Raw genomic sequence first — 12,891 nt, 5'->3', positions numbered from 1 at the left:
CTCTAGTACTGACTATTTTTTTGATGAACTTGAGAACCTTTTAATGCGTATTAACTCCAAGACAATTATCACTGGTGACTTTAATATGAATTTTAAAGATGTAATGAATAGTAAAACAAGAGAATTCATGAACTTGTGCTCTGCATACTGTTTTGAGAGACGTCCGCTGGAGAAAATCGAAACGCACCTCATATATTTGATTCATCCGGTATTCCGATTCGTGATAATTTGAAAAAAGCAAATTACTTCAAAGATTTTTTTGTGGATTCTGTAGCAGACTTGGTACGCGACACTGAAGATGTTCATAACCTACCGAAGGTCTCTTTGAGGGTAAATCAGGATTCGAGATGATCATCCAGCGGCGTGGATGGGATTCCATGCAGTGTTGTTCGTTACGTTGTTGACTTTATTTCATTACCGCTGACATACCTTTCCAATCTATCGTTTGAATGTGGATATTTTCCCACGGAACTCAAAACTGCTATTATTTCACAAAAAGGATGACCGTACATTAGTTAATAACTACAGACCTATCGCACTGTTGTCAGTTTTTTCAAAAGCACTCGAGAAGGTTTTCTGGTTCAGATCACTGATCGTTGCGGATTGTTGTCAGAAAGACAGTACGGATATCGGAAGGGTAGGAATACGCAGGATGCCATGTTGTCGTTATACAGTCATATTCAGGATGGTTTCGAGTTTCGAGAGAGGGGAATATTGTATGGTGATATTTTTCGATCTTAGTCGGGCTTTTGATACTCTGGATATATCGATGCTGCTGGCCAAGTTGGAGCGCAAGGGGCTTCGAGGTGTGGTCTTGGAGTGGGTCAGATCATACCTCAGCGAAAGGAAACAGATGGTCAGACTTTGTGAGGATGGTGTGGAGATTTTGTCTGGCCTAAGGATACTATTGTCTGGTGTAGCTCAGGTTGGTACTCTCGGTCCCGCTTTGTTCGATCTGGGTGTGTATGACATGGTTGATTATCTGGGAGAATATGGATTCGTCACTTAGTATGTTGATGATACATCTGTTCTTCTGACGGCTGGGAGCATTGGAAGACTGGCTGTGAAGGCGCGGTGTTGCCTCGCTAGAATGAGGGCATACTGCTCCGTGAACGGAATTGTGCTGAATGAGAGTAAGACTGCCGCAATCATCTTTTCTCCCAATGGAATGCTACATGATGAAACCCCCCTAATCTGGTCTAATGGTGCAAGTATGCGGTTGTCCAGTGAGGTTCGATTCCTAGGTGTCATGTTTGACAGACATCTGTGCTGGAGGGAACATATGGTGGTCCTGTGTGGAAAGCTTGCCTCGGGGAACTTTGTGATGCGCCAGCTAAAGCGTACTTGTGATCTCGAAGTGCTCAAAATGTACTATAACTCATCGATCCGTTCATTACTGGAGTATGGAATTTTGTGTTGGGGTAATGGCACTGATGTGGACATGGTTTTCAGGATGCAGAAGCGTATAGTTCGCTCTATATATGGTCTCAGTAGACGTACTTCCTGCCGTGAATATTTCAAGTGCAATTTTTTAACCGTCCCATCTCTGTTCATCTTGCACTGTGTGGTTTATGTTAAGCAGAGGTTTGGTACTGAGTTCGCACAGGGAGTAAATAACAACTACAACAGTAGGAGTATGACTGACAAAAAAGTGAATATTCCTTTTACGCGCCTGACTCAGGTGCAGAAAAGCTTTCGAGTAATTAGTTTAAAAATATTCAATCACTTACCTAGTGGTACTCGCAATATTGAAGGGTTGAAATCGTTTAACAAGTCTGTTAAAACACTGTTGAGGCAGAATGCATTTTATTCACTGCACGAATATTTCAATTTCAATTTTCCCTTGTAGTAGAATTGTAGTTGAACTGATTGTCATGATGTTTGTATTTGTTTTTATGTTTTTCAAACTTTTTATACTATATTGATGACACTTTCCCATACTGTACATATTCAGTCCGTGGAAATAAATTTATTATTATTATTATTATATTAGGAGTTTGGAAGACCTTTCCCTGAGCCTGTTGAAGATTTTCACCAGTTACCAGAAAAGCTAAGGCTGAAGCGTACAAGGAACTATAACTCTGGAATAAATACCTACATCGCAACCATCTGAGAATTCCAAAATCTATCAGGGAAGTAATATCCAGAAAACTTATATCATTTGTGTATATCTCTATTTCTGAAATTCTTTGTAAATATTTTTACTTTTTGAAGCTCTGGTACCAGATTATTATATAAGCGTTTGTATAGAGTTTGTAAAGAAAAAATTCTAGTGTAAAGAAAAAATTCTAGTGTAAATAAAACGTGGAGTTTGCTCGACTTGAGCTTTGTGTTTCTTTTCCACTGGTTGAGTTTATGAGATCAATCAACCGACTGAGCCCGGAAAAAAGAGTATTTATATATAGTGTGCTAAAAAGGTTGCTACATATATTTTTGGCGCCCAACGTGGGGCACGAAGGCGCTTTGATTCCTGGTACCTTATTCTCTCCCTAGTGGGGAAACTGGGCTCTTTGTCGACCGAAATCCTCGTTCCGGGTTGTTTAAATTTGTTTGGATCTTTCTCTTGGTTATTTTTTTATATTTCGTATCCCAGTTTTGGTTATATACCTATATCTTTGTCTTTTGATTTTTCGGCAAAATGTCTCTAAACCCGAATTATCTCAAGCAGAATGAACTAGCTTATGAAATTGCGATTCGAGGGATTGAGGTTCCATCTTCAGTAGATGAAAAACGAAAAATCTTGAGGGGTCTTCTATCCTAGGAATCCTCGGATCGTAGTTTCACTGGCTTATCTGATCCTTTTTCTTTTGAGGAGAACGTAAAGGGTATTGAAGGGAGTTCAACTAGTTTGAAAGATGTTTGCACTAAATTCGACTCAAAATCTGCTCCCATTGATCATAAACGCATACTCACGGGGATAACTGGGAGAATTCAAAGATAATCGGTCATTAAAGATGATGAGTCTGCTATTAGGCAAGCCCTCTATAAGGAGGTTCTTATGCTTGAATCTGATGTATCCGAGAAAGTGTCAGCTCCTGAAGCTATAGTTCCCTCTACCTCTATACCTATAAAATCCAGTTCACATATCTCTTCTCCTCCTGTCAATGTAAGGATCCATTCTAAATGTATACCTGTTTATAAGTGGGGTTCTCTGATAAAGAACCGTTGATTCCTTTCTTGGAGTTAGTTGAGTCACTCAAGGTTTCTAGGGGATGCGCAGATTCGGATCTATTCGAATCAGCAGGAGATTTATTTGAGAACGATGCATGGACTTGGTGGCATAATAACAATATCAAGAACCGTTTTAAGAACTGGAATGAATTGGTGGATGCTCTCAAATCACAGTAATTATGATTCTGTACTATTGCATGAAATAAAATCTCGTAAGCAAAACCCTCGGGAGTCTGTCGCCATGTATATCACTTTCATGGAAGCTCAATTTTATAGGTTGAATAAGTGTCCGACGGAGTTAGAAATGGTCCATATTATAAGAAATAATCTGCTTCCTGACTACGTGAAAGTTCTTGTATTGCAAGGTATTGACTCGGTGTCTCAGTTGACAGATCTTTGTAGAAGAGTAGAGGATGCTTTGTGTTTAAGCGTTTCCGTTAAACAGCTGAGCGAATTGCAGGTATCCGAGACTAGTTCAGATGTCAGATGTTGGAACTATGATGAAGAAAATTATCGCTATAATGAATGTAGGAAGCCGAGAACCCGTTTTTGTTTCGGTTGCGGTCAGAGAAATGTCATCAAATCTAACTGTTCGTTATGTTCAAAAAACGTGAAAAAGGCTTCCGGTCAAAAGCCTGCACGGAAGGGCATAGGAAAATAAAACCAGACAAGGAGTTAGATACTTCAATCCCTGTGCCTGTCGTGAACTCTGATTCATGCGACAGCTCTCTCGTTGTGCCTTCTCATAATCCTCCAGTAAAGCTCGAAATTGACCATGATACCTTGAAGGGGACTAGTCCCTTGTTGGAGCTTCGTCAGATGGACAATCGTCCTTATCTGACAATTCAGGTTGGAGGTGAACTTATGTCCGCCTTAGTAGATAGTGGCAGCAATGTCACAATACTGGGTTCCCAGTCGATTAATCTCCTACGGAAATTGAATATGTGCCTCCACTATGACGTATCAGTCAATCTAACTACTGCTGATGATAAGTCTCAGAACAGTCTGAGCTATGTCAACCTTCCCATCAACTTGAATGATGCAACCCAAGTTCTCAAAGTACTTGTTGTCCCCTCAATCACTCAATCACTCAATCACTCGTTCGTGCATTCAATTTAGTTCATCTTCCATATTTTCAGAGTTCTGTTGCTGTGGTTCGAGCCTTGCTTGGATCTGATTCTCTGTCTGATTCACAAAAGTATGAACTTGACTTCATTGTCGACCTATTCAAGCAAATCGCGCCCTCTGATATGCTAGGTAGAACGCATTTATATGAGCATCATATCGATACTGGTGATGCCAAACCTATCAGACAGAGACAGTATCCTCTTTCTCCAGCAATGCAGAAAATTTTAAACGAAGAAGTTGATAAGATGTTAGAGCTCAACATTATCAAACCTGTCTCCGGGTGTAGTCCATGGTTGTCTCCACTTTGATTGGCCCCTAAAAAAGATGGAACATACAGAGTTGTGTTCGATGCTAGGACATTGAATTTTATCACTCTACCTGATAGCTATCCCATGGCCCCCGTTGATTATATTATAAGCAAGGTACGTTATGCAACGTATCTGACTTCGATCGATTTGAAACAAGCATTTTTCCAGATTCCTTTAATGAAGAATCCAAAATTAAGACAACATCTGCTGTTCCGGGCTGGGGCCTATTTTGTTTTAATGTGTTACCGTTTGGCTTGAATTCTGCTTGTCAAGCAATGGTGAGACTCATGGATATGGCTATTGGTCCAACGTTAGAGCCCTATGTGTTCTATTACGTAGATGACATAATCGTTTGCACCCTTACGTTTGAAATGCATATTGCGATTCTCAGAAAACTTTTCCAGTGTCTCAAGGAGGCATATTTGACTATAAACTTCGACAAATGTCGATTTTGTAGACCTTCAATGGTCTGAGAACCGATCCTTCTAAGGTACAAGATATTTTGGACTATCCAACACCGAAAAATACCACACAAATCAGGCGTTTGGTAGGTTTAATCGGTTATTACCGAAGGTTTTTGAGAGACTTCGCGTCATTATGTAGTCCAATTACAGATTTGTTGAAGGGGATAAAAAAAAGGCAACCTATTGTGTGGACAGATGAGGCAGAAAGTAAGTGATCAACGAGTTCTGTATCCCGAATTCAAGATAAACAATGGTGTCTTATACAAACATATTTTGCCTAGGTCCAGAATTATAGATGATTCACCAGAATGGAAAATAGTTGTGCCTACCACACAAAGACTGGAAATTATGAGGGAGTTCCATGATCAGGCTACAGCCGGATACTTTGGTGTCTACAAAACGTTGCACCGGATTTCATCTTTATATTTCTGGCCAAGGATGCAAAATTCTATAATTGAATATGTAAGGAGCTGCAAGGTATGTGCTTCTTGTAAGCCAGGAAACCTACCCCAGGCTGGTCTGATGGGCAAGTATCGGAATATTAACTTTCCGTTTCAGTTTTTAAGTGCTGATTTGCTGGGCCCTTATACGCGTTCGAAGTCTGGTAACCAGTAAATTTTGGTTGTGACAGATTGGTTCACTAAATTTGTTTTTGTGCAGCCCCTTCCCAAGGCTACCAGTAAGGCTATTATCAAGTTCATAGAAAATAATATTTTTGGTGTTCCTCAAATTTTCGCAGTCGATAATGGATCACAATTCGTTTCTGCTGAATTCAAGAACCTGATGAAAAAATATAGGGTCCAGAAAATCTTCTATAATGCGCGTTTCCATCCTCAAATAAACCCGACTGAACGTGTGAACAAAACGATAGTCACTGCCATTAGATCATATATTGATGGTGATCACAGACTTTGGGACCAAAACATTCAGGAGATCGCTCAGGCTATCAGACTTGCAAGAAATGACAGCTTGAAATACAGCCCCTCATTTTTGGTTTTTCTCAGGTATGCAGCTACTGACGGATCATTTTATGGTCTTATTGCAGATAACGCTGATAATGCCATCACCATAGGGGATAAGGTTTTAGACCAGGATTTGGTCCGACAACTGCCCGAGCTTCACGAAGAAGTTCGGAAACGTCTGAAGCATTCCTATGAGATAAATGCTCGTAGGTATAACCTCAGGCGACATAATGTTCGCCTGAGTGTTGGTGATAGAGTTTGGAAGAGAAACTTTGTTCTCTCTGATGCCTCCAAAAATTTCACCTCAAAACTCGCTCCCAAACTTGTCCCTTGCATAGTGAATAGGGTACTATCTTCTCCTGTCTACAATCTAGTTGACCTGTCCGGTAAGGACTTAGGAAATTTGCATATTATATATATATATATATATATATTTTTTTTAATTTCACACAGAATGTGGTGGGAATATCACTTGTCGTATGATGCTGACAGTTGCCAATATTACGGCCTTCTGCATCCAAGTTATGGTGTTTGAAGGCAAAGCGCCCGAAGTGTAGAGCATTTCACCCGTAAAATGAACGGTGGTTAAAAAAAAAATATATATATATATATATATATATATATATATATATATATATATATATATATATATATATATATATATATATATATATATATATATATATATATATATATATATATATATATATATATATATATATATATATATATATATATATATATATATATATATATATATATATATATATATATATATATATATATATATATATATATATACATCCAATGGAACTAACCCCTCAATGGAGCCAAACCAACAAAATCTTCCAGAAAAACATGAAGATGTATGCCAAAGTATCTACCGAGGGGTGAACCGGTCGTGAATTGTGGTGTACAAATTGTAGGAATTGTCATGAATTGAATTGAATTGCCAAGAATTGTTGAGAATTGTCATGAATTGCCAGGAATTGTGGTGAATTGTCAAGAATTGTTGTGAATTGCCAAGAATTGTGTGAATTGTCAGGAATTGTTGAGAATTGTCGTGAATTGCGGAGAATGGGCTATTTTTCTAAATTTCAAAATCTAAGAATTTTTATAACTCAAATACATATATGGAAATTTATTTTTTTAGAATTTTAACACATTGCATTCGGTCGGAAATTGTGATTTCAGAAGAGCTCTCTTATAGAACATGGATATGTTCTAAGGTATCGAATTCAGAATTTTTTTTTTGTAATATGTGGATATTTCGGTGGATATGGAATTCTATATTTTCTTGATCGGTTTCACTGGTGTCGAATTGACAAAAATTACTAGACTGTAGTAAGGGCATTCTACGTTACACGCTTTTACACAATCGAATGTTTATTAAGTTTCGAAGGGTGTATATCTGAATTTTGAAGCGAATCTCTTACGTGTTGGATAACTAATGGAAATGGGTTTCCATAAATAATTTGAATTCGATTTTGGAGTTTTAGGAAACTTGCCCATCGCCGTAAATTATAAAGAATTGTTCTGAACTATTAATTTCCGTGAATTGTTCGAAAATTCTCATGAATTGTCTGGAATTGTTATGAATTGCAATGCATTTTCTAATTGTTGGGCGATTCGCTGTCTTGCAATTCACAGGTGTCCAACCTGTCCAACTATTAGGACGCAGAAAGGGAGGTTTGCACATGTATATGGACATGTATATAGTCATATTCATGTAGACATGTATATAGTCGCATGCCGGCGCAATAGTGCAAACTCCGAGTTTAATTTCTGTATTCTGTGATTTGAATTAAAGTGATATAAGATTGAGCAGGTAAGAAATATACAACATCAAATTTTTTCATTATTTCTTATTGATACACAATAATTTCCTACGGGTGTGAAGCCAGGTTTCTTTCATCCACAGTTACAATCTGTCAACGCCGCGCTCTAAGGATAACTGTATTGTTCAGTATACAATTCTTACAGTTCTGAAAAAGATATTAATGCTCGTTTTAGGATTTGAGTTTCTCTTGGAAAAAGAATGAGATATAGTGCAATGGGATATTATTCATACCTTGATTTATACCAATGAAAATCATCAAAGCTCATTGTCAGCCTGGAGGGATTCAAAGTCAAAAATTTCAAATTTTCTCGAGACATGTGCATTCTTGAGAAGAGAGTATATTGGTTCGATATAACATTTTACATCATGAACAGTCATCAAAACACATTGTTAACCTGTACAGGGACTATTCACCAACAATATTGGTGAATATTGGTCCCGATCTCTTTGCGTTCAATAGCAGGTACCTGAAACGATTCCTTCCTGGTTGAAACCGTTTTATTACTCTGTTGGGAATAAGCCATTAAAATCATTGTTAAGAACTGGCGTTCTTTCTTCAATGCATATCATATAATTTTGGTTATTTCAACCTCATTTTTAACACTTTTATAATTTCTGAGAAGATGTTAATTCGAAATGTCGGTCTATATCGGTATATCGATTGCTATAATATCAATTATATATTCACAGCTTCTTCCCTCTCAACCTGACAAAGATCATTCGGAGGTTCATCTAAGACTTGGAGACTCGCTTGCAGATGTCTCTCCAAGTCTAAAATAAAAATTATTTGAAACATTTGTCTAATGTTTGTAAACAATAGAGCTTTAGTAATGTAATAATTAAGGTTCGCGTTGAATGAATTCCTAGATATGTAGGTACACACTAAGGATCACCGAATTGGGCAATTCGGAGAGGGATATATTTTTAGTTGATTAATCAGTGAAGATGAATTAATAATATTAATAATTGTTTTCAGCACTCAAAAAGTAGACATAGATATTTCAGCACGGGTGTCGAATCTCTTGATGGTTATTCTGTAAGCTCTTTGTTATATTCCATATAAATTGAACGAACAACTTTCATGAGAACACAATCTTGATTTCAACGCACCATGTTTCTGAAACCTAGTAAATTGTGTTATTATTTTGTAGTACTTCACATACTTTCATAAAATTCCATAAAATAACTCGACATGTTGATGTATGATTTAAAATTAATAGCTTGCACAGTAACCATTTTTTTCAACTACTCGATCAATTTGCGTTTAATAGAAGGTACTGATTCAAAAGATTCCACCTAGAAGTATTTCTTCGCTTCATAAAATTTTATAACTCAATTTGGAAAAACCTACAAAAATTGTCGTTACGAACGAGTACGCTCTGTTGTATTCAATATTAGGGTTGCCCATTTTGACCAAAAAGATTTTATGCACAGAATAACTCTAGAGCCATTTGCTGAGGGAATTTTAAAAAATTTACCTGAATGTATTTTTTCGGATCATACAATTTTATACCTCAATTTGGAAAAATCCAAAATTGTCGTTATGGAAGGGAATGCTCTTATCCTATATTAGGTCGTTTTCACAACATTTTATTCAATTGAATTTCAAAGTTGTTTGAATCAGCCTATATAACTATATAACTATGTTGATGACGGGAGGTTAATAGTACATCAAACAATGAAGTATAGGATATCCATGGATAGAAGCAATTTCTGTAAGCTAGCCTCAGTTAGCCTTAACTACTATCTGGCTATATGTATAACACATATTATTGAGTGGTTTCAGACCTCTCACAGTGTGATGTGAAGAAAATTCCCAAAATATATATTAAAAAAAAATACATAACTATGAATTGTATTGAAATGTCATGAATTGTATTGAATTGTCATGAATTGCCATGAATTGTATTGAATTGTCCGTGAATTGCCGTGAATTGCCATGAATTTTCTTGAATTGTGTGAATTGTTGAATTGTCTGAATTGTTTTATATGCTATTATAGGAATTGCGTGAATTGTCTGAATTGTGGTGTACAACATTTTCATGACCGGTTCACCCCTCGGTATCTACGCAGGATAGACCGAAAATACCAAGACTCAAAGGCTCACGGAAAATCCTAGAAAGCGTTGAAAGAGCCAACACGGTAATAAAATCCAGCATACGAAGTGATTCCACCATTACAGATCTTATCGACTCTGTGTACGCGGGAGCGATCACAGTATGTGAGGAGAATGGAATTCGTCTGTATAGTAGAGAAACCAAACCTAGAGAAGAGAAAATGCCACCATGGAAAACACGCCTGGAAAAGAAAATTAATAATATCAGAAAAATAATAGGCACGCTTCATACTTATCTGAATAACAACTCACCGACCAGGAAAATTGTCAAACGAGTGACACGCATAACATCACAACATCATATCAAGGCCCGCGACGAACAACTTCGGCAGCAACTTATAATTCTATGCGATACTCTGAAACAAAAAATTAAGGCTCTAGGAAATCGTATAAGACGATATAATGAAAGGGTAAAAAGATATAAAAACAACCAACTCTACTACAAAAATCCCAAACAATTTTACCGCTCACTTGAAGGGACAGTCACAGACAACAAAACACACCCAACACCAGAAAATATACATGCAACATGGAAGGAAATTTGGGCTCATGCAGGAGATCATGATGATGAGGCATTTTGGATCAAAGAAGCAGAAACTGAATCAAATAAATACATGATGGAACAAATAATCATAACTGAACATGACATAAAAACCGTGCTAAAAAAAACAAATAACTGGGCTGCACCGGGACCCGACGGTATACATAACTACTGGTGGAAATACTTCAACTCAACGCATGATGCCCTGGCGAGGCTCTTTCATAAAGCACTAACGAACCCATCAGTTATACCAGAATCCTGCACACTTGGTATCACTTATATGCTTCCCAAAGGAGCCAACAATGAAGATCCAAAAAATTATCGACCCATCACGTGCCTGCCAACGATATACAAGATACTCACAGGAATACTCACACACAAGCTATGGAAACATGTGGGCAAGTATAACATCATGGCTCGTGAGCAGAACGGCTGTCGAAAAGATGCAAAAGGATGCAAGGAGCTACTGATCGCCGACACAATCATAACAAAACAGGCAAAAAAAAAACAACGTAACCTATCCATGGCGTGGATTGATTATAAAAAAGCTTATGATTCTATACCACACTCATGGCTAAAAAAAATCTTAAGGCTCTACGGTGTGTCTGAGACAATGATCAACCTACTTGAACATCTAATGGGAACATGGAGGACAAGGTTACATGTAAACACCAACAAAGGAGGATACACAACTGAAGAAATCGAAATCAAGAGGGGAATCTTTCAGGGAGACAAATTAAGCACCCTATGGTTCTGCCTCACAATAAACCCCTTGAGTAAACTGTTGAATGACTCCAAATACGGCTATGTGATCGAAAAAAAGAAAAATACGAAAATCAACCACCAACTCTTCATTGATGATCTTAAATTATATGCCGCAAACGAAGAACAGCTGATGAGAGAACTGAAAATAGTGGCATCATTCACTAAAACTATAAAAATGGAAATGGGGTTGGATAAGTGCGCTGTTATACACATGAAGAGGGGAAAAGTAACAGAAGGAGAGGCAATGAGAGTTCAGGATCATCTCACCATTCAAACGCTGGGCCCAGAGGAAACTTATAAATACCTGGGAATCCAGCAAGGTCTAGAAATAAGGACCAATGAAGTAAAAAACACCTTCAAGGACAAATTCATAGGCAGACTAAAGAAGGTACTACAGAGCAAACTGAACTCCAAAGCAATGTTCACGTCAATAAGCACGTGGGTGGTGCCGTGTTTAGCATACTCTTTCGGAATAATAAAATGGTCAACAACTGAACTGAGAGCCATCGACACCCAAGTAAGGGGTCTCTTAACTAGGTATGGAATGCATCACCCAAACGCCTCGGTCAATAGACTATACATACCTAGAAAAGATGGAGGAAGAGGGCTACAAAACATTGAAACTACGCACCACAACACTGTTAATGAGATGAGGGAATATTTCAGATCAAGAAACTTACCTTTCTTCAAAGCGCTATCTGAAGAAGATGACAATGTAACAGCACTAAACTTGTCATCTAGCAATGATCCAATTGCGCCCCCCAACATCCAAGAGCTATCAGAGATATGGCATGGCCGAGCACTCCATGGAAGGTACCCAACAGCCCTGAAAAATAAGAAAATTGATAGAGAGAAATCACTTGCATACCTAAAGGCTGGTTACCTGTTCCCGGAAACAGAAGGCAGACTAACGGCCATACAGGATCAGGTCATACCCACCAGAGCATACCTGAAAAATATAATAGGGAAAAATTTAACCACCGACAGATGCCGCAAATGCTCACAATCACTCGAGACAATACAACATGTCACGTCGTCCTGTCCAATTCTAGCACCAAGAGAATACACGGACCGCCACAATTCCATGGCAAAGGCATACCATCAAGCCATCGCCAAAAAATATGGACTACTCGGAACGACCCAACCAATCCATAAATACTCACCAAAAGAGATCCTGGAGAATGGGGAGGTGAAGCTGTACTGGGACCAACCACTCATAACAGACAGGTCCATTCCACACAATCGTCCCGACATTGTGCTCTTCGAGAAGAGACTGAAGCAGGTAATAATAGCTGACGTTACCATTCCAGCGGATGACAATGTTGAGAGAGCGTACACGGAGAAAATCTTAAAATATCACGACCTGGCCTTCGAACTAAAAGAAATAAATAGACTTACCTGCACAAGAATCCTTCCTCTCATCATAACAACCAATGGTCTTGTCGAAACACATCTGGTGGAGAATACTTTGAAGCTCGGCCTCGATGAGAGCATAATAAGCGATGCGCAAAAGGAGGTTATCCTGTGGACTACACGTATCGTACGTAGATTCCTCACGAGCAACTGAGATATGTCTTGGTCAAGATGACCCGGCAT

The 12,891-nt window shown here is 38.2% G+C and overlaps 2 protein-coding genes across 4 annotated transcripts; both read right to left on the bottom strand.

The window, feature by feature from the left end:
- Nucleotides 1–9,946: 9,946 nt before the first annotated feature.
- LOC123311912 lies at nt 9,947–12,299 on the bottom strand. 3 transcript variants are annotated; one of them, XM_044896035.1, is made up of 4 exons: nt 12,179–12,299; nt 11,976–12,121; nt 10,242–10,345; nt 9,947–10,171 (listed from the first exon to the last, which is right to left on the bottom strand). In XM_044896035.1, exons 1-3 carry the CDS (start codon nt 12,211–12,213, stop codon nt 10,326–10,328), a joined length of 201 nt encoding a protein of 66 aa, XP_044751970.1. In that variant the 5' UTR covers nt 12,214–12,299; the 3' UTR covers nt 9,947–10,171; nt 10,242–10,325. The 3 variants fall into 3 exon arrangements, with proteins under 3 accessions (XP_044751970.1, XP_044751969.1, XP_044751968.1); XM_044896034.1 differs by lacking the exons at nt 9,947–10,171; nt 10,242–10,345 and adding an exon at nt 11,811–11,879; XM_044896033.1 differs by lacking the exons at nt 9,947–10,171; nt 10,242–10,345 and having other exon boundaries at nt 11,845–12,121.
- A 155-nt stretch (nt 12,300–12,454) lies between these two features.
- On the bottom strand, nt 12,455–12,891 carry LOC123311913. Its single transcript, XM_044896036.1, has 2 exons — nt 12,694–12,891; nt 12,455–12,568 (listed from the first exon to the last, which is right to left on the bottom strand). Exons 1-2 carry the CDS (start codon nt 12,889–12,891, stop codon nt 12,455–12,457), a joined length of 312 nt encoding a protein of 103 aa, XP_044751971.1.

Source organism: Coccinella septempunctata, chromosome 4, assembly GCF_907165205.1.
Source record: "Coccinella septempunctata chromosome 4, icCocSept1.1, whole genome shotgun sequence".
NCBI classification, from domain to species: Eukaryota; Metazoa; Arthropoda; class Insecta; order Coleoptera; family Coccinellidae; genus Coccinella; species Coccinella septempunctata.
Note: the sequence above shows the minus strand (reverse complement) of the source record. Positions and strands in the feature narration are given on the sequence as shown.